The sequence below is a fragment of the Grampus griseus genome, assembly GCF_964374135.1.
Source record: "Grampus griseus genome assembly, chromosome: 18".
Taxonomy (NCBI): domain Eukaryota; kingdom Metazoa; phylum Chordata; class Mammalia; order Artiodactyla; family Delphinidae; genus Grampus; species Grampus griseus.
In genome coordinates this window covers 68,606,171-68,628,787 of record NC_139012.1, presented here as the reverse complement: position 1 = coordinate 68,628,787, position 22,617 = coordinate 68,606,171, and the positions used below count along the sequence as shown (strand labels likewise).

The 22,617-nt window shown below is 37.1% G+C and overlaps 1 protein-coding gene across 4 annotated transcripts in view; it reads left to right on the top strand.

Moving 5' to 3' along the window:
• NBEA (neurobeachin) overlaps positions 1 to 22,617 on the top strand; it is a gene marked incomplete at its 5' end in the record, with an annotated part of 629,414 nt that overhangs the window by 555,116 nt on the left and 51,681 nt on the right. For all 4 annotated transcript variants that reach the window (XM_082675501.1, XM_082675500.1, XM_082675503.1 and 1 more), the window contains 2 exons: positions 2,539 to 2,658; positions 16,800 to 16,952. In XM_082675501.1, coding sequence (XP_082531627.1) covers positions 2,539 to 2,658; positions 16,800 to 16,952 — 273 coding nt within the window. The remainder of the gene's footprint in view (positions 1 to 2,538; positions 2,659 to 16,799; positions 16,953 to 22,617) is intronic.

The following is a 22,617-nucleotide window of genomic DNA, read 5'->3' as shown; positions in this document are numbered from 1 at the left end:
GTATTTAGTAGGTTAAAAATCATGAAGACAAGTCTGATCCCTCTAAATTATTCTCTGCCTACTACCTACAAAGAAAAATAGAAATGCCTTACATCAGCATCCTAGCATAATGAAGAAGTGGATTCTGAAGATGCAACTTTATGGTCAAACTAGTGGTTAAGAACTGACAAGAAAAACTACATCTTACTCTTATCCAGCCATACCCCACCCCCTTCTCCCAACAGTACCTTGTATGTTTAGATGAGTTTGAAAAACATTAATTAAACACTAATTATGAACCAAGCACTTGCTTGGTTCTAAGAATAGAGGGATGAATTAGGCCTAAGGAACTGAGAGTCTGGTCAGTGTCTAGGGAACTGGCAGTCAGGGTGGAGCCCAGCAGTGAGTACTAGACACAGTGCATGAAGCTGGTAGTCATCTTCATCACTCTGTGTCAGCTGAGATACTTCAAACTTTCTCAATATTATTTAATCTTAATTACCCACAAGGTATTGTCATTCCCAACTAACATAGATGAAAGAACTGAGATACAGTTACTTCACACCGCTACTTACGTGGGTGGGGTTAAGTAAGGTGCCTAAGAGAAGTAAATGGTTCCACCAAGACTCAAACTTAGATCTGTCATATTTCATTCGATTTACTGTTGCTACTTCTAGAATTTTATATCCCTGCTTTAATTTAGTGATAAGATATACGGCCTTGACTACCTTCAGTTTAATAGGGAGTTAAATTTTTTTTTCCTAACTTAATTTTGGTGACATCTATTTGTCTCTCAAGTCGCTTAAAATCTTAAACAGCAATATGGACTTACTGGATGCATATTTGATTTTCAGGTAAATCAGTAATACCCTACTTACCTATATAGTGTTATATCATTCTTCATCTTATCTCTTTCACGATAGATTTCTGTCATTCAATACTAAACATGAGACTTGGTGATACATTATAAACATAAAATTGATGTCATCTAGCCACACTAAATTTCAGGAACATGCTGAGGAATATGAATATTTATAGCTGTTGCCTGACAACTGGACCTTATGACTAGTGGCAAAAAGAGGAGTTTAAAGAAACAAAGTAATGTTTTATGGATATAAAAGAATGAACAGAAATCATATATTAAAGAAAAAAAAATATTTAGGAAATAGTTCTTAGCATTATTGAACCTAGGAGTGACATGTCATTTATCCTAGTCTTAAGAGAAAAGGATTGAACCATAGGAAAGTAACTATATACTCATCTTTGTTATATTTGAAATTTCCTAAGAAATCCTTAGTAAGAATGAATGTTATTTAATCCTTTTAAATTTGGAAGCAAGTTTAATGACATCAGAAATAATGCCTCTCTCCTATCATAAAAACTATAGAAAAAGCATTAAAATTAAATACATTAGGACCTTGTGATAAAGTTATTCCTAGGTTTCCTGCTATGGGAACATGTTCTTGATGACAGACACCAAGCTTTGATAAGGTAATAGTTACAGAATACTATTGAATAGAAGGACTAGAGTTTATCTAGTCTGATTTGTGTTAACTTCATTTCATTCTTTCCTTCAACAGATTATACATTGAGCAACTTGGGTGTACCAGGAGTTCTTCTAAGTGTTGGAGACAAAACAGTGCATATGATAGATATGGAACCTATTCGTGTAGTGGGGAAGATAGACAAGTTAAAAATCAGTTACAAAACAATGTGACAAATGCTTCAGGGATGTGTTTTGAGAAAATATCTGTTGCTATTTAAACACACTGGAGAACTTGGCAAATCAAGGAAAGCCTTTCGGGAGAAAATGACGTCTTGGCTTAGACTTAAAGGATAAGAAGAACTTAGCCAAGTTAGGATGGTGAGGTAGAGGGATAAGTTTATACCAGGCAGAGGAAACCGCACACACAAGGGACGAGAAGTGAGACCAGTGTGGCAAGACCTTAACATGTGAAGATGGGGATAGCGAGAGGTAAGAGTTAAGCAGGTTCCAGATCACTCAGGTTCTCTTAAGACAAATCAAGTAGTTTAGACTTTTCCCAGGAGCTCTGAAGAGCTATGGAAGGATTTTAATCAAGGATTTGCATTTTAAAAAGATCATCAGACCATAATATGGTAACTTTAGGAGACTTTCACAGGTAGCCTAAGATGGTTCTTCCCTACCTAATTTCACACTGTGGGGAACAGTGTCGGAGAGACTTTCTTATGAATGTTACTATGTGTGGCCTTAGTAATGAGAAAGAAGATCTGAGTTATATATTGACGGTTATGCAAAATCAGTCATCATAAAATCCCAGAGCACTAGAACTCTATCCTTTTATAAATCAGAAGACTGAAGGCCAAGAAGCAAAATGACCTGCCGAGGTTGAAGAGTGACAGGTGACTCAGTGGTCCAGACTGGCTCAGACCAGCGCCTCCTGACTCCTGGGTGTGGGTGTCCTTCCAGGATCCTGCACCATTTCCCCCTCAGAAGGGTTTCAAAAAACAAAATATTTTACAAAGGAAGAGGACAGTTGTGTTCAGAAGGGTCAAATTCTTCACTTTTTTTTCCTTTAGGAACCTTTCACAACCTTCTTCCTCAATGCAAATGATGGAAAATTTGACCATCCTAATCGAACCTTCTCGTCCGTTGCAAGGTCTTGGAGAACGAGTCAGAGAGATACTTCTGATGTAAAGGTAGGCCCTTTTATTTGTTGATATTAATTTCAAAGTATGTTGAAGTTTTGATTTGTGTATTTTTTTAAGTGGGTATATAAGATATTTTACTCCACAGCTTTATTCCATCATATTTTAAAGTTATGTGGCATATCTAACCTAAGAGGAAACTAAAGGAAATAATTTTGAGCACCACAGAAAACGATTAGGATTCTTTTATATTATTCAGTTAAAGTGTTTTCGTTATTTCAAAAAATTCCTATCTAATTTAGATCGAACAATCAGGAGCTGGAAAGAAATTGCCTTTCCTGCTGTTAACTCAATATTTGGCCCATTCCATAAAACACAGCAGGAATTGGATTTGACCTTAATGTGTCATATTGTTATAGCTTGCCCAGCTTTGGGTTTACATAGCCTGGGGCAATTAATAAAGCATTAATGACAAGAGCCATTTAAAATGGGGGCTTTTCTGTACAGCCTTAGCTTTCACTTGGCTGTGCCTGGGGAAGCTATGCAACAATACACATTAGGTTAAACCAGCACACGCACAATATCCAGGAACAGCCAGAGAGCGGAGTCATTTTACCGCTGGTACTACTCAACTATTGTTAAATAAAAAGATTTGGTTTTCATTTATATGGGCTTTTGTTTTTTAAAAAATGGTTGTATTCAAAACATTAAAGTATAGTTGCTCTCTCATTTTTCTCATTTTTTCCTGATAATAAGACTATATGATCAGGTTATTACATAGGTATATGTGTTTCTTATTTTAATCCTCTTTTCTTCAGACTTTTCCCATCACTGCCACTCATGCTGTTGAATATACAAATAGTATAGTATCATTCCATTTAGTGTCTTAATCCAACAAAAGACAGTGAATTAAAGTCAAAATTGTCATTTACGTATTTATGCTTATCTATTGCAAATATTTTTAAAAGACAATTACAGTGTTACTGAACTGTAAGAAACTGGATGAATACAACTTTTATTTAGTTTTTTTTCAAAGCAGAAAGCAAAGGGAATGAATCCAAGTAATGTGTAGCGTATCTGTGTGTCTTATTTGTTGCCGTCAAAGTTTGCATATAATTTATACATACAACGTATTCACATTTGGAAGTAAGATAATGTAACATGCATTCTTGCTATATTAAACTCTTAAGGCCCATATATTTCTCCGAACAGACTTATAATTTCACTGAGAAATTCCACTTTAAAAGATCCATAAACCACCATTTAAACTGATTTACAACCAATGAAATCAAGAAGGGAGTCCATTTCTTACTTAATAACACTTTGGACATAAAATGAGGAGTCCATAGGCTTCTAGAATTAGCACAGTGTCTTTAAAAGGCATTCAGTAAATATTTTATATGTGAATTAAATATTCTTATCTATATTTTAAGATTTCCTATCATATATAAGATTATTTATATCTCAATTCAGTATCCATATTATATCAAACTCTTTCAGATGAAAATGCCTGTTCATTCTTGACATCATCACAAAGCAGAAACTCGGTTTTTCAACTTAATTCAAAGGTTCACCCTCACAAGTCCACACACATGAGCCAGTCATCCTAACTGATGTAGCGTTTTAGGCTTTACCTTCTATCCTGAGAGCTTTATTGATGCTTCCGATCACCAGGTATCTCCCCTAGTTACATGTCAGTCTCTGAGGACCAGTGCCCATAAAGCCGAATTCAGGCTTTTCCCAGAATTCTCCCAGCAGTTTTTCTGTTCTGAAACTTTTCAGAAACATTTATATTTTGTTACCCTTTGTGTTCCTTTGGCTCCTGGGGGCACATTGTCAAGGACAAGGACCAATGTGGCTATCACTAATTCAGGACATTTTAAGTTGTTTTTTTTTTTTTTTTTTTTTTTGCTGTACGCGGGCCTCTCACCGTTGCGGCCTCTCCCGCTGCGGAGCACAGGCTCCGGACGCGCAGGCCCACCGGCCACGGCCCACGGGCCCAGCCGCTCCGCGGCATGCGGGATCCTCCCAGACCGGGGCACGAACCCGCGTACCCCGCATCGGCAGGCGGACCCCCAACCACTGCGCCACCAGGGAAGCCCCATTTTAAGTTTTTTATCCCAGGTAGCTGTGCTTAATACAAACAGATACCATCCTCCAACCCCCGAACTTAATTAGTTCATGAGACACTCACTTCCTCAGCCTGACACTGCGTGGATTGCTCTCATTTTCAGTTCTCTCCCACCACCACCCTGAACCTTTTATATTCTATGATAATATACTTTGAGTACCTTTCCACGTAGACCCCTTCTTTTTGAAGCCTGCACATTGCCTACATATACAATAATTTATACACGCAATCTTCTATCGATGGATAGTTTGTCTTTCTCTCTGATCGTTATTGTTAAACACAGGCTGCCGTAAATCCTTGCACAGATATCTTGATGAACTTTGTGTGTATATGTGAAGATAATTCCTGTTAATGGGACTGGTGGCTCAAAGGCTATATACATCTTTAATTTTGAAAGATACTGCCAAACCTTCATTCCCAAAGATGATCATTCACTCCCTTCACAGCATCATGTGAGGATGCCACCCTCCCCATGCCCCCTGCCCCGACCATCACTCTTATAATAAACAGTGTAACTTGTGCTAATCTGGTGAGTGAAAAATGGAGTCAGCTTTGTTTTGGCTTGCACTTCATTAATTATGAGTGAAGTTGAGCATTTTTCATATAATTATTGAGCTGTAAACTTGCTCATATCTTTTGCCCATTCTTCAGTTGGGTCATATGTCTTTTTTCTATTGATTTGAGAAAGATCTGAAATTGACTGCAGAAAGTTGCATTGCAATTATGGTTTCTCAGTCTTTCACCTTTGCTATATCTCAATTATATTTTTGTGGTTTTGTGTGTGTGTGTGTGTGTGTGTGTGTGTCCAAATGTATCACTCTTTCCCTTTATAACATCAAAATTCGGGGGTCCTCATTGAGGGAATGTTAGAGAGAAGTTTTTTGGTAATAATGATGGTCGTATGCTTGAGATTTTCTAAATTCATGTTTAAATGTATTGATTAACATGTACGGTATTTTTCCCTCTACAATAATACCTGATTTAGCAGGGAAGAATGTGTTACCAAGAGTAATACAGTTTTAAAGCCTAAACTCTTGACTTCTTATCACTAAGCTGTTAAAACATTTTATATATCATTTTAAAGAAATGTTTTTATATTTCTGAAGAAAAGTACATCTGCAATATCTCCTGACTTAGGTAAGGTCTCATATAAGGGAGAACTAGGACCGAGTAGGTGGTTTTATTCTGTCTTGTCTTTGTTACCGTCGGTCTCTTCCTGTGGTAATGAGTACAAGCTGGGCAGAGAAGACTTGGTGATCTCTCAGGAGAGAGGTCTCCCGAGTTAAGTCAGACCAGTTCGTTTTTAGTTTATTTTTTTAATTTCTCTCCTCCAGCATAGTCTTGGTAACAATGACATTCAACTTACTGAAGTTCTTATACTAATTTTCCTTAATGCCTTCCAAAGTTGTTGTATTACTTTTGAATAGCTATGTAGATGTCAGAACAGGGAGCTGTGACAAAATGTCATTAAGGTGACATAGTGTAAATTAATACGGTTAATGGAGGTGCTCACCACTGACTCATTGACCCATTATGAGCTCTTGTGGAATCAACGAATGCCAGGGCATCAATCTTTTGAAAAAAGGAAGAAAAGAGATGGCAGCTTTAAAACCTTGCAGTGAATTATATTAGAAAAGTGAAAACGTCTGGGTTGGATTTGATTTCACTAGGCAGCCATAAAATGGTATGCTCTCTCAGTAAACTGTATTAAACTGAAATGTCAAATTTGATGCAGTTGGTATACAATTATGATAGTGTTAATAGTGGTCTTCTATCATTCTAAGACATACTTTCAAGTCCAATTTCTCAGCAGCTTGAACTTGTCATAAGCTTGTAAATTAGAAATTGTGTTAGAGGATATTTTCTTATTATTGACGGGACGCATATAATACTATTAACTGTACCATGGGGTTTTAGTATAGCTGTTAAAATAAACTAGAAATCACATTTACAGACACAAAATGCCTGTTTTAATATTCATCTTGCCATTTCTTTAATAATATTTGGTGCCTTTCTGCACTATTTTTCATTTAAGAAATGTTAAACTACTTGGACTCTTTCCTTAAAGAGAAGCTGGTTAACAGAAATCTATCAATGGGAAGAGAGTAAACAGAAGAGCTGTTATTTTAAGTGGGCAAGCTAGTGCCGGAGCTACCTCTATAGAAGCACACTTACAAGTTATAATAGAAGAGTTCATTCTTCTTGAATAATTCTCAATAGTTTTCAAGCATGCTTTTTTCTTGGTCATTTGATGCAGTCCTCAAAACAGTCCCCTGAGATAGAGATCATTATCCCTGTTCCGTAAAGGAAGTTCACAGATATTAAGTGGCTTGCCTAAATTCACACAGCAGGTCAAGAGGGAGCCAGAACTAGCACTGAGGGCTGTTCAGTTATTTCCAGTGCTTTATTCATTGGATGCTTTGCTGCTTTCATTCTTCTGCATGATCTCACAATTATATCCAGCCACGTTGACTAGTTTGGAGTAACTGACAGATCAAGTCATACTCTAATAATTTATTGCTATGTACAAAGCACCCTCCAAAATTAGTGGCTTAAAAAAACACAGCCATTTATTTTCTCAGAGTTCTGCAATCAGAATGGGGCTCATCAGGTACTTGTCTCTTATCCATGTCAGGTCCAAGCGGGTGGCCTCTCTGGGTCTGAAAGATTCAAGATGACTTCATTCACATGTCTGGTCCCTTAGCAAGGATGGCTGGAACATCTGGGGAATGGCTGGCCCTCTCTCTCTTTGTGTCTGGGAAGATCATCACAATGTTTTTCATGGTGTCTGCCTACCAAGAGGATAAAAAAATGGGAACTGCAAAGCTACTTAGCGTCTAAGCTTGGAAGTCACATAGTGTTACCTACCTCCACAGCATTCTTTTGGTCAAGCAAGTCACAGGGCCAGCCCAAGTTAAGGGGGAGGAGAAGTGGACTCCACTTCCCCATGAGATGAGCAGCAAAATCACATTTCAGATGGACATGGGGGTCAGGGGGATTGTTCTGGCCATCTTTGAAAACAATCTACTGAAGTCCTCTCCCCAGTCACAATTCACATTCCTCCTACAAGCAAAATATATTCAACTTGTTCCCCACAGTCTCATCCCACTATTGTATCAGGCTCAAAATCTAGTAGCTCATGATCTATATCAAGTCCACATAGAGATGAGGTACAGAAATTCCTAATTTGGAGACCTGGAAGCCAAAAAGATAAGTTATCTGTCCCACGTATAATTCAGCTCCCAGTGGTAAAACAGGAACAGGTAAACATCAACAGACATTCTGTTCAAAAATGGGGGAGTGTGGAAGGTACATAGCAGTCCTTGAGTAGCTTTCTCCATCTGCTTCCTGATCATAGAAAGTGGGGGCCAAGGCCTCCTTTGCCCAAGTTGGTGCAGCAACTTAAAAAATTTGTGGATTTTCTATGTATCAAAATATAGTTCACTGTCAGAAAAAACTCTTTCTCACAAGTTCTTTCAAGACAGGATCCTCCTTGCTTCAGGCTGTGATTAGGATGCCCTTTATAATGCTCATAAGATTCTTGGAATCCCTTCGTGTGGCGGAGTGAGTCTGCAAACCTCTATCTTAAATTTTTCTGAGCACTTATAAAAGGTTTTACAGGCACCCTTTGCCCTATGGCCATATTTTACTTACAGCACCTTAGAACTGATCTTTGTCTGAACCTTTTTTAATTTTGAGAATCTGACAAGATTGTCCTAGGCCCCTATGTCTCTCTAAATACTGCTTTAACTCTGAGCAGTTTCTTCCTTGGCTCATAATACCTTATCCATATACCTTTGAAAGAAACCAGTGGTCACTTTCAGCATTCTGCCTGGAAATATCTATAACCAGAAGCACAAGTTCATTCGGTACGTTTTCTGTCTTTGAAATGATTGCAGGAACTAGTCTTCTTAGTTTATCCCACACTACGTATCACGCATTGATTTCCTCCTGCTTCCAATAGCACCGTCCTTACTGATCTTCCACCAGCAGTGTCCTCACCATCCTTCCAGCCTCTGCCTACTGCCCTGTCCCAAAGCCAAGGCCACGTGTTTTAAGTTTTTATTACTTCAGGACTGCACTCCCAGGCATTAATTTCTGTTTCAGTTATCTATCACTGTGTAACAAATCACCCAAACCTCATCTTAAAACAGCATCAAGTATTATTTGTTGACAAGCATGCAATGGGACTTAAGGCTCAGAGGGGACCACTCACCTCTGTGCTCCAGTGACAGCTGGAGGGGCTTGGCTGGGTCAGAGAAGCAAGATGGCTTCACTCCCATGTTTTGCGCCTCGTCTGATGGAACGGATGGAGCGGTCGGGGACTGTCCAGGCCTGTCTGTCTGTCCACACGATCTTTCCAGCAAGGCAGCCACACAGTTTCATGTGATGGTGACTTCTAAGGGAACAACCATGGAGGCTGCCAAGCCTCTTAAGACTTAGGCATCTCTGCAAGCCCTGAAATGTCATTTTGTCACATTCTGTGTGTTGAACTAAGCCAGCCCATATTCAGAGAGAAGGGAAATAGACTCCACCTCTCTATGGGAGGAGCAGTGAAGTGGAAATGCCAGACAGCATGCAGGAGAAGAGGGACTATTATGGGGATCGTTGAGAAAACTCTGTAAGTTACCAATTTTAAAAAAAATTGTTAAGTTTCAGTTTGGTTTATACATCCAGTTCAGTCTGACTGTGCATTTGGAAAAAACAAAATCTGAAGTGCAAAAAACTTATAAAAATATATCTGATTAGCCTAGGTAGCATGTAAACTAGTCCATATGTTTGATAAAAAACACTTAAATTGTCTGAAGTGTCTATATAGGTGTTCATTCAAACACAAATATCCAAAGTGACAGAGCTTTTTTTTTTTTTTTTACTGATTATGGGATATACTTTGATACTGAGTAAACTCTGTTGATAGAGTAAATAATAACTTCAAAAAGTATTTTGCATAAAGCTATGAAATGCGTTGTTTCACACACATGACCCCCATTTAATCCTCACGTCCACACTGTGATTTAGTTGCTGTCATCATCACAATTTTGCATATCCAGAAACTGTTTTTTTCTTAAAGTTTAAGAAACTTGCCCAAGCTGGTGAGAAGTCTGTATTTCAACTCAGAACCATTTGATTCCAATGCACAGAAAGCTGCCCTTCCCCGGTAGAAGGGATGGTCCCAGAACTGCCAGCCTGACAGCCTCCCCCTTCACTACGACTAACTGGTAGCCCTGCGGTAACTCTGCTTTAACTAATACTGTTTGAAAACCTTTTACCACTATTCCATGCCTGAAGTTCAGGGTATGATACATATATAGTAATGATCTGTTCATTTTTCATTCCACAAATATGTATTGAGTACCTTTTTTATATGTCAGGCACCATTCTTACCACTGAGTGGTGAGCAAGTGAGATCCCTTATTGATGGGATTTCTGGAAGAATGAGGATACATACCTTAGGAAGCTTTTGTGAAGATTAAGAAAAAGGTGTAAAGTACTTAGAACAGTGTCATGACACAGTAAGATACAAATAAGTAATTCCTGCTGTTTTAAGATTGAATGGCCAGATGTGACATTTCAGCTGTTTCCTTGTCTTGGAGCCCAGATACTGTAATTGTCATCTTCTTGTACATAACATTTGAATCTCAGAGATGAAACTCTCTTAACTCATTAAATTTTTTAGAATAAGCAAATCTTTTAAGTAATATAAATGTGAATATTAATTATATATGAATGCCCTATATTTACATACTAACTTTAAATTTAAAATGCCATTTGAAACAAGATTTTAAAGCAATAAAATTAAGGCATAAAAACTTGCACCCACTCTGCTGTTTCAGCAACTTCTCCCTAGACTTTCTGTGATTTTACTCTCTTTTCCTTCCCCTTCAAGGAAAAAAAAAAAACAAAAACACAAAAACCCAAAAAACTTAAACTTCCCCAGCTCAAGACTTCAGGGTTCAGACTGCTTTAGTCACTTACAGCTCTGGTCTTTTGAAGCTTCGAGGGGCTTTGCAAATATGCTGTACTTCAGGAATTTCTTCATATTGCTTTAAAATGTGTCTTTTTTTTTAATCTGCATCCTAAAAAAACAAAAAAATATTATTAGAGTAAATCTGGGGGAGTTTCTTCTTCCCGTCAGACGTCAGGCCTCCAGCGGCTTACACCAACATCTTAGCTAACACCCTAATTTATGACCACATTCTGGTCGGCCACATGAGGACCAGAGTGGAGAAAATGTCTCACTTAGGATCATCCCGAAGGCCCTGGTAATCCTACTTTTTCATGATTGGCTGTGATTCAAGCCTTCAAGGTCCCCACCCCCCTCCCGCTGTTCTAAATAACCCTCAGAGGAGAGGTTCCTCAGCCTCGCTTTGTTCTCCTTGGTGGTAGCAGGCTTTCAGCCCCTTCTTTCTGGAGAGCTTAAGTTAAAATGAAAAGGACTTGCTTCCTTCACTTCTTCAGTTTGGGTACAATTTTGCTGGCAACGTTAAAACCAACTTTTTCTAAATTTAAATTGAACTCTTTTACACCTTTGAACCTTCTAACAAAACTAGAATAAGCAAGATAACATTTTTTAAGCTGCAAAAGTTTCCTCTCGAAAGGTACAAATTTTATTTCTGGGTGCATCCTTTTTCTTTTATTTAATAAAGTACTTTATTGGCTCTTTTCCTATCTTGAAGCATTCTTGCAACCATCTCCATAGTCCCCAGAAGATTTCTAGTGATATTAAAATGATTTTATCTCATATCTTCAATAGTTTAATATTTAATGAGTACCTGCTGCATACAAAGTATAGCACCAAGAGCTGTGGGGAATTTAGCAAAATATAAACCTACAAAATTAGGCTCAAAGTCTGCTTTGCCCAAACTGTTATTAATATAAAATCCTAGGCTTCTTATGCCTTTGCGATTCTAATTTAATGACATTCAGTGAAATAGTATTACAGTGGCAAGTAGGTTAATAATAACCACGTATTTTATATGCCCCTATACCACAGGAAAGAATGGGAAACAATATATATGAAAAACATTAGAGCACCGAGACACTTGAAGATAAACCGAAACTCTTTGGGCTGTCTAAATGAAAAATAAATCCATGTTGCTATATCCATGTGGATGTATATCCCTCTCAGTCCTCAAGGAAGCTTTCGTAGGCTAGTTCTAGAGATAGAACATGGACACAAATAACTGACAAAAGACAGCTGGGAAATCCCTGACTTATGTGAGCTTATTACACATAAATCACCCTCTCCATGGAGCAACTGCATGAACTTGCATTCCTCTCCCCATTTTGGACCATTTGGGATGCTATTGATACTCATTGTCATATATAAAATGGATAATGTGCAAATAGCAATCTGCTTTATCTTCTGTACATCTTATACTAATTTCCCACATTTTCCCAAGCAATGAGAACAAGATCAAAAGAAAATTGTGTGGTTATTGTCTTGGTCAGCTCAGGCTACTGTGTTTTACCATAAACTAGGTAGCTTATAAACGACAGAAATGGGTTCCTCACAGTTCTGGAGGCTGGAAGTCCAAGATCGAGGTGCCCACATAGGTTCTGTGTCTTGTGAGAGCCTGCCTCCTGGCTCACAGAAAGACGTGTTCTTGTATGTCCTCACATGGCAAAGAGAGGAAGCAAGCTCTCTCAGGACTCTCACCAGGACACTAATCCGTTCACTAGGGATCCACCCTCATGACCTCGTCTAATCCTAATTACCTTCCAAACACCCTACCTCCTAATATCATCACATTAGAGGATAGGGTTTCAACATTTGAATTTTGGAGGAATAGAATATTCAGTCTGTAACAGTTACACATTTCTGATTGAGTACAAATAAATGAGAATAGCAATGATACTTTACTTCTACCTTCTAATCAGTGACCACACACCTTTACCAAATTGGCCCCTCAGTGCAACATGGTATATACACTGTCATGCTTGCCCAGCCCAGAAGTCAAACTCATGATAGTCATTGCTGATAGATGTTGCTGAAGCACCCTTTAGCCCCTGGTTTATCCACCACCTAAGCTGTATCATTATCTGCAAATAAGAATGTTTGTTTACCTATTAGTTTTTCTTTTAGCCCCTTCTTAATTGCCCCCTCACATTCAAGTCACTGAAAAATTTCATTAACATATTAATTTCACTGTAGTTCTCCTTTCCCACAGTTCCTTGTGCCCTTGATGTCTTGTACGTAGTTTATTATTAATATATATTTGCCTCTCCGTATGAGCCATCTAATTCCCTCTCCTTTTTGCATCCCCGGGTCGACATCTTTGTTTACTCATCCTCACGTGTGTTGCAGATGGCCCTCCCTGGTACAGTCCCACAATATGTCCCCTTACTCAACACAGCCGCAGCTTCCCGTCCCTCTTCCCTCCCGTTCTCCTTGCTGCTGCTGGTTCCCCCTCTCCCCCTCCCCACCCACACATATTCCTAGTCTCTCCCCTCTCCAGTTCATTCTTTACTTTGACACCCAATGTCTTGCTTTAAAATAAACATAATCATGTCAATAGCTTTTTTTTTTTTTAAATTATTGCCAATAAGACAAAATCCAAAGAGCTTAGATTGGCATAAAACTTCCTTTGTCATCTGACTCCATACACCTCCCCCCATCTCATTCCGCCCCATCTTGATCTGTCCCCCAATATATCCTACACTCCACTCATACCCGGTTCGTACCACTCCTTGATAATACTCTCTGCCAGTCCCCCTGCCCCTTTCCCCACCTTTATCTTGCGATGGTTGAACTCAATGTCTGATCTCCAGTGAAGTGTTTTCTGACTTGCCCAGAGTTCCCTGCTCTGTCCTCTCTGCTCCCTTGTGCTCTGTTTATACTTTCACAGCTATTATTGTTGTGCATTATAACCATCTGTTTATACATTTTCCCCATAGACCAGGCTATGAATTACTTAAAGGTAAGGCCATGATTGTTCATTATTTGTTTTCTTAGTACCCATCACAATGCCTGGTACTCAAACTTTACTACATGAATAAATAAATATCAGGGAATTATATAATGGGTTTTAGAGAGATTTCTATTTAAATGGTTTAAATAGAAGAAAAATTATGATTCTTAAAAAACTAAGCTCTGCTTATCCAGAAAATTCATTTACACAAATCTGTTCAAACTCCCATAATGCTGGAGAAAATAAACATGATTATATTTTTCTATGGTTCACATTTGTTATCATAAGAACGGATAATGATCAGATTCTCACAGAGGATTGCTAAGATAAACACTTATGCTATAGCAGATAAATGTTGGTTTTAGCAGGAGAACCCATAACGAGAACACTTTTTTAAAATTAGTTTTTATTGGAGTATAGTTGCTTTACAATGTTGTGTTAGTTTCTACTGTACAGCAAAATGAATCAGCTATACATATACATACATCCCCTCTCTTTTGGACTTCCTTCCCATTTAGGTCACCACAGTGCATTAAGTAGAGTTCCCCATTTGTTCTCTATTTTATGCATAATATCAATAGTGTATTTATGTCAATCCCAATCTCCCAATTCCTCCCACCCCCCCGCCCTTTCCCCCTGGGTATCCATACATTGGTTCTCTACATCTTTGTCTCTATTTCTGCTTTGCAAATAAGATCATCTATACCGTTTTGCTAGATTCCACATATATGTGTTATTTGTTTTTCTCTTTCTGACTTACTTCATTCTGTATGACACTCTCTAGGTCCATCCACGTCTCTACCAATTACCCAGTTTCACTCCTTTTTATGGCTGAGTAATATTCCATTGTACATATGTGCCACATCTTCTTTATCCATTCACCTGTTGATGGACATTTAGGTTGCTTCCATGTCCTGGCTGTTGTAAATAGTGCTGCAGTGAACATTGGGATGCACGTGTCTTTTTGAATTACAGTTTTCTCTGGGTATATGCCCAGTAGTGGGATTGCTGGGTCATATGGTATTTTTAGTTTTTTAAGCACCCTCCATACTGTTCTCCATAGTGGCTGTATCAATTTACATTCCCACCAACAGTTCAAGAGGGTTGCCTTTTCTCCACCCTCTCCAGCATTTATTCTTTGTAGATTTTTTGATGATAGCCATTCTGACCTGTGTGAGGTGATACCTCATTGTAGTTTTGATTTGCATTTCTCTAATGATTAGTGATGTTGAGCGTCTTTTCATGCGTTTGTTGGCCATCTGTATGTCTTCTTTGGAAAAATGTCTGTTTAGGTCTTCTGCCCATTTTTGGATTGGGTTGTTTGTTTTATTGAAATTGAGCTGCATGAGCTGTTTTTACTATTTTGGAGATTAATCCTTTGTCAGTTGCTTCATATGCAAATATTTTCTCCCATTCTAAGGGTTGTCTTTTCATCTTGTTTATGGTTCCCTTTGCTGTGCAAAAGCTTTTAAGTTTAATTAGGTCCCATTTGTTTTCTGGGTTTTTTTCATTACTCTAGGAGGTGGGTCAAAAAAGATCTTGCTGCAATTTATGTCAAAGAGTGTTCTACCTATGCTTTCCTCTAAGAGTTTTATAGTGTCTGGCCTTACATTTAGGTCTTTAATCCATTTTGAGTTTATTTTTGTATATGGTGTTAGGGAGTGTTCTAATTTCATTCTTTTACATGTAGCTGCCCAGTTTTCCCATCACCACTTATTGAAGAGGCTGTCTTTTCTCCATTATATATTCTTACCTCCTTTTCATAGATTAGTTGACCATAGGTGCATGGGTTTATCTCTGGGCTTTCTCTCCTGTTCCATTGATCTATATTTCTGTTTTTGTGCCAGTACCATACTGTCTTGATTACTGTAGCTTTGTAGTATATTCTGAAGTCAGGGAGCCTGATTCCTCCAGCTCTGTTTTTCTTCCTCCAGATTGCTTTGGCTATTCATGGTCTTTTGTGTTTCCATACAAATTGTAAAATGTTTTGTTCTAGTTCTATGAAAAATGCCATTGGTAATTTGATAAAGGGAACACTTTTGTGTATGCTTTTCTTGGGCTGAAGAATCCAGTTTATTTGAAGACCTCAGTGTCTGGTGTTTTATTTTTTTGGTGGGCATGGTTGTTTATTTTTTAGCTTTTCTGTTTATCACTATGTATTCCAAAGTGAGATTCAAATTTCGGGTACTATGCCATCCATGTCAGACATGTTACACAAACAAATGTTCTTATGCTTTTCACAAATAAAGTTAATTTAACCCTCATCTTGATATTTGAAAAGATCAGTATTTTTCATAGTATTGATGGTAAACATAAAACTACTGTGTTTTTTGTTTTCATTTCCTCAATTTGTTGTGTTTTTTTTTAAAAAGGGCAACAAATTAAAACTTTTAAGATCATAAAATCAATTCATTCCTGTATCATATTTAACCTAAAGTTACATAAACCACATATTAGATGTGCATCAAACACAAGTTTGCCTTGAACCCAGTTGTTAATGCCATACTTACATACAAGTAACACAAGTTATCTTTGCATTCAAGTTAAGAACTTAGTATTCAAGTGGCATGCATTAAATATGTAAACTTATTATGTTGCATATCATCTCTTATTGTATTTAGTGATAGGTATAAAAACAATTTATTTTGCCAAATTATAAAACAAAACAATGAGTCTCTTCATAAAAATCATGTATTGTAATTGCCAGTGGAGTCAAAAAGAAAAGTAGAAGACATTACATGATTTTTAACCAATACTGGCAACACCTTTTTTGAATTTGGATATTTTATTATTAGCATTTGGAAAAGTTTGTTGAACAGCACAGACTTGTAGGTATAGCCTTATATATTTGTTCACTAATACTATTGGGAATATTGTTGATTCTGTAACCCATTTCTCTTAACTAATTTGTGGCAAGATAAGGTTGAAAATCTTATAAACATAAATTATCAAGCATATTGTTCAAGAAAAATGTTTGCCTTCTTTTCCTAGACTCCTATCTAAAGAAAATTAAATAAAGAATGGAACTAAGTAATAAAATATTGAATTTAAGTAAAGAAATTAATTCTGTTTACAGTTGTTATAAATTAATACTTTCATTCAACTAATTTTTAAAATGGTTTAATATGCTACATTTTTATTCCTGGCAGGAACTAATTCCAGAGTTCTATTACCTACCGGAGATGTTCGTCAACAGTAATGGATATAATCTTGGAGTCAGAGAAGATGAAGTGGTGGTAAATGATGTTGATCTTCCCCCTTGGGCAAAAAAACCTGAAGACTTTGTACGGATCAACAGGATGGTAAGAGCGATTTTGTTTTTGCTTGAGCAGTCACGAGGAAGTAAAATATATTCTGTAGTTTAGTTTTCAGCTACTAACAAATTGTCTTTTAACATCTATAAATACAAGGCTAAATTTTTGAGAAAGAAAGCATTTTACTGTTGTCTTTTGACAGCAGTTCTTTATTGTAGAGTGGATTTTCCTTTCATGAGGACTAATAAAGGAATGGTAATTCAGTTATAATTGCTCCCTTAGGAGAAGACAATCAGATGAGCATCTGTTGACTAATGTATTCTAAAATGGTCGAAATTGATGCCCATTCCTTATTTTTGTCTATTGGCTAAATCTGCACTCTTTTTTCACTCAAAATACTCAAAACAAAATAATATACATTTAGAACATATTTGTATGTAGGAAATTATAAGCTGTGAAACATACCTTAAAATGTAATATACTTGACTAAGAGAACACCCATCTTGTAAACATTCTTAGATAGAAAATGTCATTACTTTTTGAATCTGTATGACAGATGTCTGGGTGTTCAAATAGAAAATGTGTAAATAGAATGTTTGCATGTGGTTATTTTATAGATCTTAATATATTTTATCCATATTTAAGGAGATTTTAATCTCAATGGGCTTACGGTATATGGAAATGAACCACTTTACCAAACGTCTCTAGTGTACTATTGTTCTTGGCCAATTGAGGAATTATATCAATAAAGCCTATGACCCCAAATATGTTTTTAACCCTGTTTCACTCCCAGTTTTTCCAGCTGTCCCATAAATATGTTTTATTTCATTTTGACAGCTTATTTATTTGAATTAGAATCCAAATAAGGTCCACATATTGCAGTGGACCTCACATATCCCTCAGTCTCTTCTTTAGTAAGAGCTGTATAATTCACATATATCACACAGATACAATTCCCATACCATACAAGTCAACCATTTAAAGTAAAGGAAAAAAATCAGTGGGTTTTAGTCTATTCACAGAGTTGTGCAACCATCACCACAGTCACTTATGAACATTTTCATTACCCCATTAAGAAACCCAATACCCTTTAGCATCTCCCCCTGCCCATTTTCCCCATTCCCCCAACCAGCCCTAGGCAACCACTAATCTGCTTTCCGTCTCTAAAGATTTGCCTATCCTGTTTATTTCGCATAAACAGGATCATACAATATGTGGTTCCTTCTTCTACCCCTGATTTTATGTCTCTTTTTGTCACTGTCAGTCACATGCTCCCTTCAATTTTAGAGCTATTTTTCTGTCTCCAAGAAATATTTTACTTTTAATACACTTTATTTTAGAAAGCTGGTACTGAGACAGTAGACCTATGTTTAAAGTTACCGTATAGATAATCTGTAATCTAGTCTCCCCCTGAGGTAATATCATGTAGTACGTAAATTTTATATAGGATTTCTCTCACTTCTCGATCTGGAAATTGGCACTTTCAGGTATATGGCGTAATCTCACACCATCTTCTTTAACAACAGATTATCTCTTCAATTTATCTTTTTAATGTGAAGGATTTATATTTTAGTGATGCCTACTTTTAAAGTCTATACTTATTTTTAGAACTGGTTGTTTATTATTACCACAATACCCTTACATACTTGAATACTGGCTATGATATCAGTGTAAGGATACCAGATCCACAAGCTCAACCCTGGAACCCACTACATACTGAGTTGTGTCTGAGATGTGTCTCTCAGTCACATCATTTCACTGTATATTTCTAGAGCCAAGAACTGTGCCTGCAAGAGTAGTTAGTCACCAGATATTTGCTGTTATGAATGATTGAATGAATCACATGGGGTAATAATCTTAATGATTTTAGCATGTTGTCTAGTTAGGTCCAAACTAGTGTAACGAAATGAATCCTTCACTCAGGCAGGCAAAGTAGCAAAAATTGTTGGACCGAATTTTCTCTTGCTCTGATTAAACACAGGTTTTTATGTGGCTGCTAACAATTAATAAATGCCAGGTGGTTTTATTGGAAAGAATACTTGGGGTTTAAAAGTTTCCTGGCTCTTGAATCTGAGCTTTGCCATTTACTAGCTTCATTGCCCTGAGTAAATTATGGAGCATCTCTGGTTCTCATATTTCTCATCTGTAAAGAGGGACTACCTTATGAGTGTTTTTAAAAAATCATTATTTGTGATAAAATTCACTTGTACAATTTTAATTATTTTTAGCAAATGTACAGAGTTGTGTGACCATCACCAAAATCTAATTTTAGAACATTTCTTTTGCCCCAGAATTCTCCTGTGCCCACCTCCAGCCCCAGACAATCATTAGTCTGCCTTCTCTCTCCATAGGTTTGCCTCTTCAGGACATTTTTCTTAAATAGACCCATACAATATGTGTTCTTTTGTGTTTGATGTCTTTCACTTAGCATAGTTTTTGAGATTCATCCATGTTGTAGCGTATATCAGTTTTTGTTCCTCTTTTTACATAATGATAGTCCACTGTATGGATATACCACATTTTGTTTATCCGTTCATCAGTTGATGAACTTTTGAGTTGTTTCCACTTTTTGGGTGTTATGAATAATTCTACTGTGAATGTTCACATAGAAGTCTCTATATGGACATGTGTTTTCCTTGCTTTGGGGTATATACCTAGTGATAGAATTTCTGAGTCATGTAGTAAATTTATATCTAGCTTTTTAAGAAATTAACTCTTTTGCAAAGTGACTGTGTATCTTACATTCCCAATAGCAATGTATGACTGTTCCAGTTCCTCCACATCTTCACCAACACTTGTTACTGTCTGTTTTTTTTTTTATTATAGCCATTATTGTGGATGTGAAGTAATATCTCATTACAATTTTAATTTGCATTTCCCTGGTGACTGATGATGTTGAGAATCTCTTCCCATGTTTATTGGATGCTAAAACATTTTTAGATATATTTTAATAAACATCAGGTAATGATTCATTATAGATACAACTTCTGTGTTCCTCATTAGTGAAAAAGTTTAAACGCCCCAGAATTAGTAATTTTATTAATGATATGCCTAATTGAAAAAGAAAAAGCAGTTGTGTTTCTAAACACAAATCCCCAGGTCAGCGTCATGCACAGAACTTTTTTAATGTAGGGAAAGATGATTATTATGCCTGAGAAATGATCAGATAGTTATTACTGATATAAACTGGACGAGCAGGACCGTACAGTCTTGACTAAACCTGCAGAAAAATCACTGCTTCATTCATCTAGTATGTTGGGTACTAATGCAGTCCAGCTAAATAAACTTACCAAATAAATTAAGTTTCTAGATTTTTATAGCTAAGTGAGAACTTTTTTTGAACCCTGTTGTGGTTGTTGTTCTAAAACGTATTACTATTTGGTTTTCTACCCTCTCATACAAAGGATGAAACTTCTCTTTATTATCGTAAGTACCCATTATTCTGTGAAGTGATATAATTCCATATCTATTCTTTTTCTATTTTTTTCTTTAGATTGTTGCTATCATCACACTTTCCTTTAATGGCCATAGTGATTCGAATTTTTCTTATAATCTCTAGTCTACAAAATCAGACAGTCAGACTTATCAAGGCCTTATGATAAACAAGAGTCAGTCGAGTGCTAACAGAGGCCCTAGGGGAAGTGTAAACTTTATAGCTTTGGAGGAGAGTGACTGTCTTCTACCTCAGGTTTCATTGGCCATTGTTAGATCAATTCCAGATCTGGGAGTTGGCACTCAAACATGAAGTGACAAAACCCTCCCTTAGTAAGTGGAATGTTACTCTAGACAGCACCCAGTTTATACCTCTTTTTACGTATAAAGAGCTACATGATGGGGCTAGGACACTCTCCTTTCTTCCAGGGTGTAGTTGCTTACAAGTTTTTTCTCTGCTTTCCTCATTCCAAGACTTACAGCTGACAACTGCTGCACAGGAGGTTGGATACCCTAATCTTAGTCACCGTACCCCGTATCCCAGTGGTGGTCCTGAGTCATCCCAATATGACGGCTGACCAAGATAAAATAATGGCAGTAGTGCTTATAACCTATGCCATCTATTGACTGTTTATTATTTGTCAAATACTGTGCTAGAGCTTCAGGTGCAATATTCTTTTAATCCTCAAAAAGTCTTCTGAAATGAGAATTATACTGAAACTCAGTGAGGTAAGTTACTTTGTCAAAGATCACCTACTTATCAGAGTGGAGTGTTCCAACCCACGGTCTCCAGGCTCGAGTGAGTAGTGACTTGAGGAGCTATGGAGAGGGAGAGGGAAAGAAGGAGGGAAGGAAACATGTCTTCTAACTAGCAGCAAGTACCTTGGGGCCAGCAGAAGAAAAGACAGAGATAAGAGGGAATTGACCCCAAACCAGCAGCATGTTCCAGCCTCAGCAGCTCAGCAGACCTGACTTTCTGTGATCCTGTTTCTAACTCTTTATCCCCAAAGTCCTCACCCCATAAGACTTCCTTTCCCAGCCAGTAAAAGCTCGGTTTTAGAGCTGAGGAAGTCCCAAGTCCCACCACCCATCGGGTGTTGGAAGAAGGCTATCTTCCAACTCTACAAAATGGAGGAAATGGCATTATTTTACACGTTAAACTTTATAGTCACACACAGGATTTGAGACCCGGAGCAGACCTTTATTTGAATAAGCAGACTGAGACGCAGAAAGGCAAAGTGACTGACCCCAGGTCTGGACCCAAGTGCCTTTTCTTCCTCACCGTGCCTGGCATCACAAGTTGGCACTCTGAATGTCATGTTCCCTATACCCATTTACAGACTTTAAAAGTTCACCTATATTTTAAACAAAATATGGCTTTATAGATCGACTTGAGAATCAATCCAGATTAGACTAATACTGTTTCTACTGCAATATATGTTCCAAACACCAAATTAGAAAGCACTTTGAAATACAACCTGTGTGTTATTTGCAAACTATCTGTATCTAAGCATGGATGACCTCCAAACACCTAATTTGACTCAGACTTATGATTCAGATTTAATCAGTGACACTCTGGCCTGTCTTATTATTCATGCGATCACCACATAAGAGTTTTTAGAAATCCCTTTTCCTTAGAAATACCTGATTCTCACAAAATGGTCTCATATCATTTGGGTTTTAAGAGAATTAGCAGATTATTCATTGAAAGATACAGCCTGAGAAAGGATAATAACACTGTAAAAACAATTTAAACTCTAAAATAGATTTTTCCCTCTTATTTTAAGAGAGAATAAAATACACAAAGGCAAATTTTGAGTAATAAATTATTTTTTGTATATTTATAGTTGCTCAGAGTACTTCTATTGCACATAAATATAATATAATAAATAATTTACTCCTGGTCCTAACATTACCAGTTCAAGAACTGACTTCTGTCTATGCACCTCTTATCTCTTATATTTTGTCTTTCTAAGAGCTGAAGCACTGCTGAGCAAACTTTAAGTCAGAATACAGTGCTTCTTCAAAATAAAGCTCACTATTTAGTATCACTGTAAACACATATTCATCGACCTTTGTGTTCAGTGTACTAGGAACTATAAGGATTGCATATGATATGGTGAAGTAACTGTTCCTCAAAGATTTGCTTTCATCTGTTCAAAAGAATAAGTTTTTATAACTAAAGTATGAGAGATAAACACTTGTGCATTTCTGAAAATGTCATAAAACATTTTCAGAAATGAATGGTACATTTTTATTGTAAGTAGGAAGTTCCAACTTG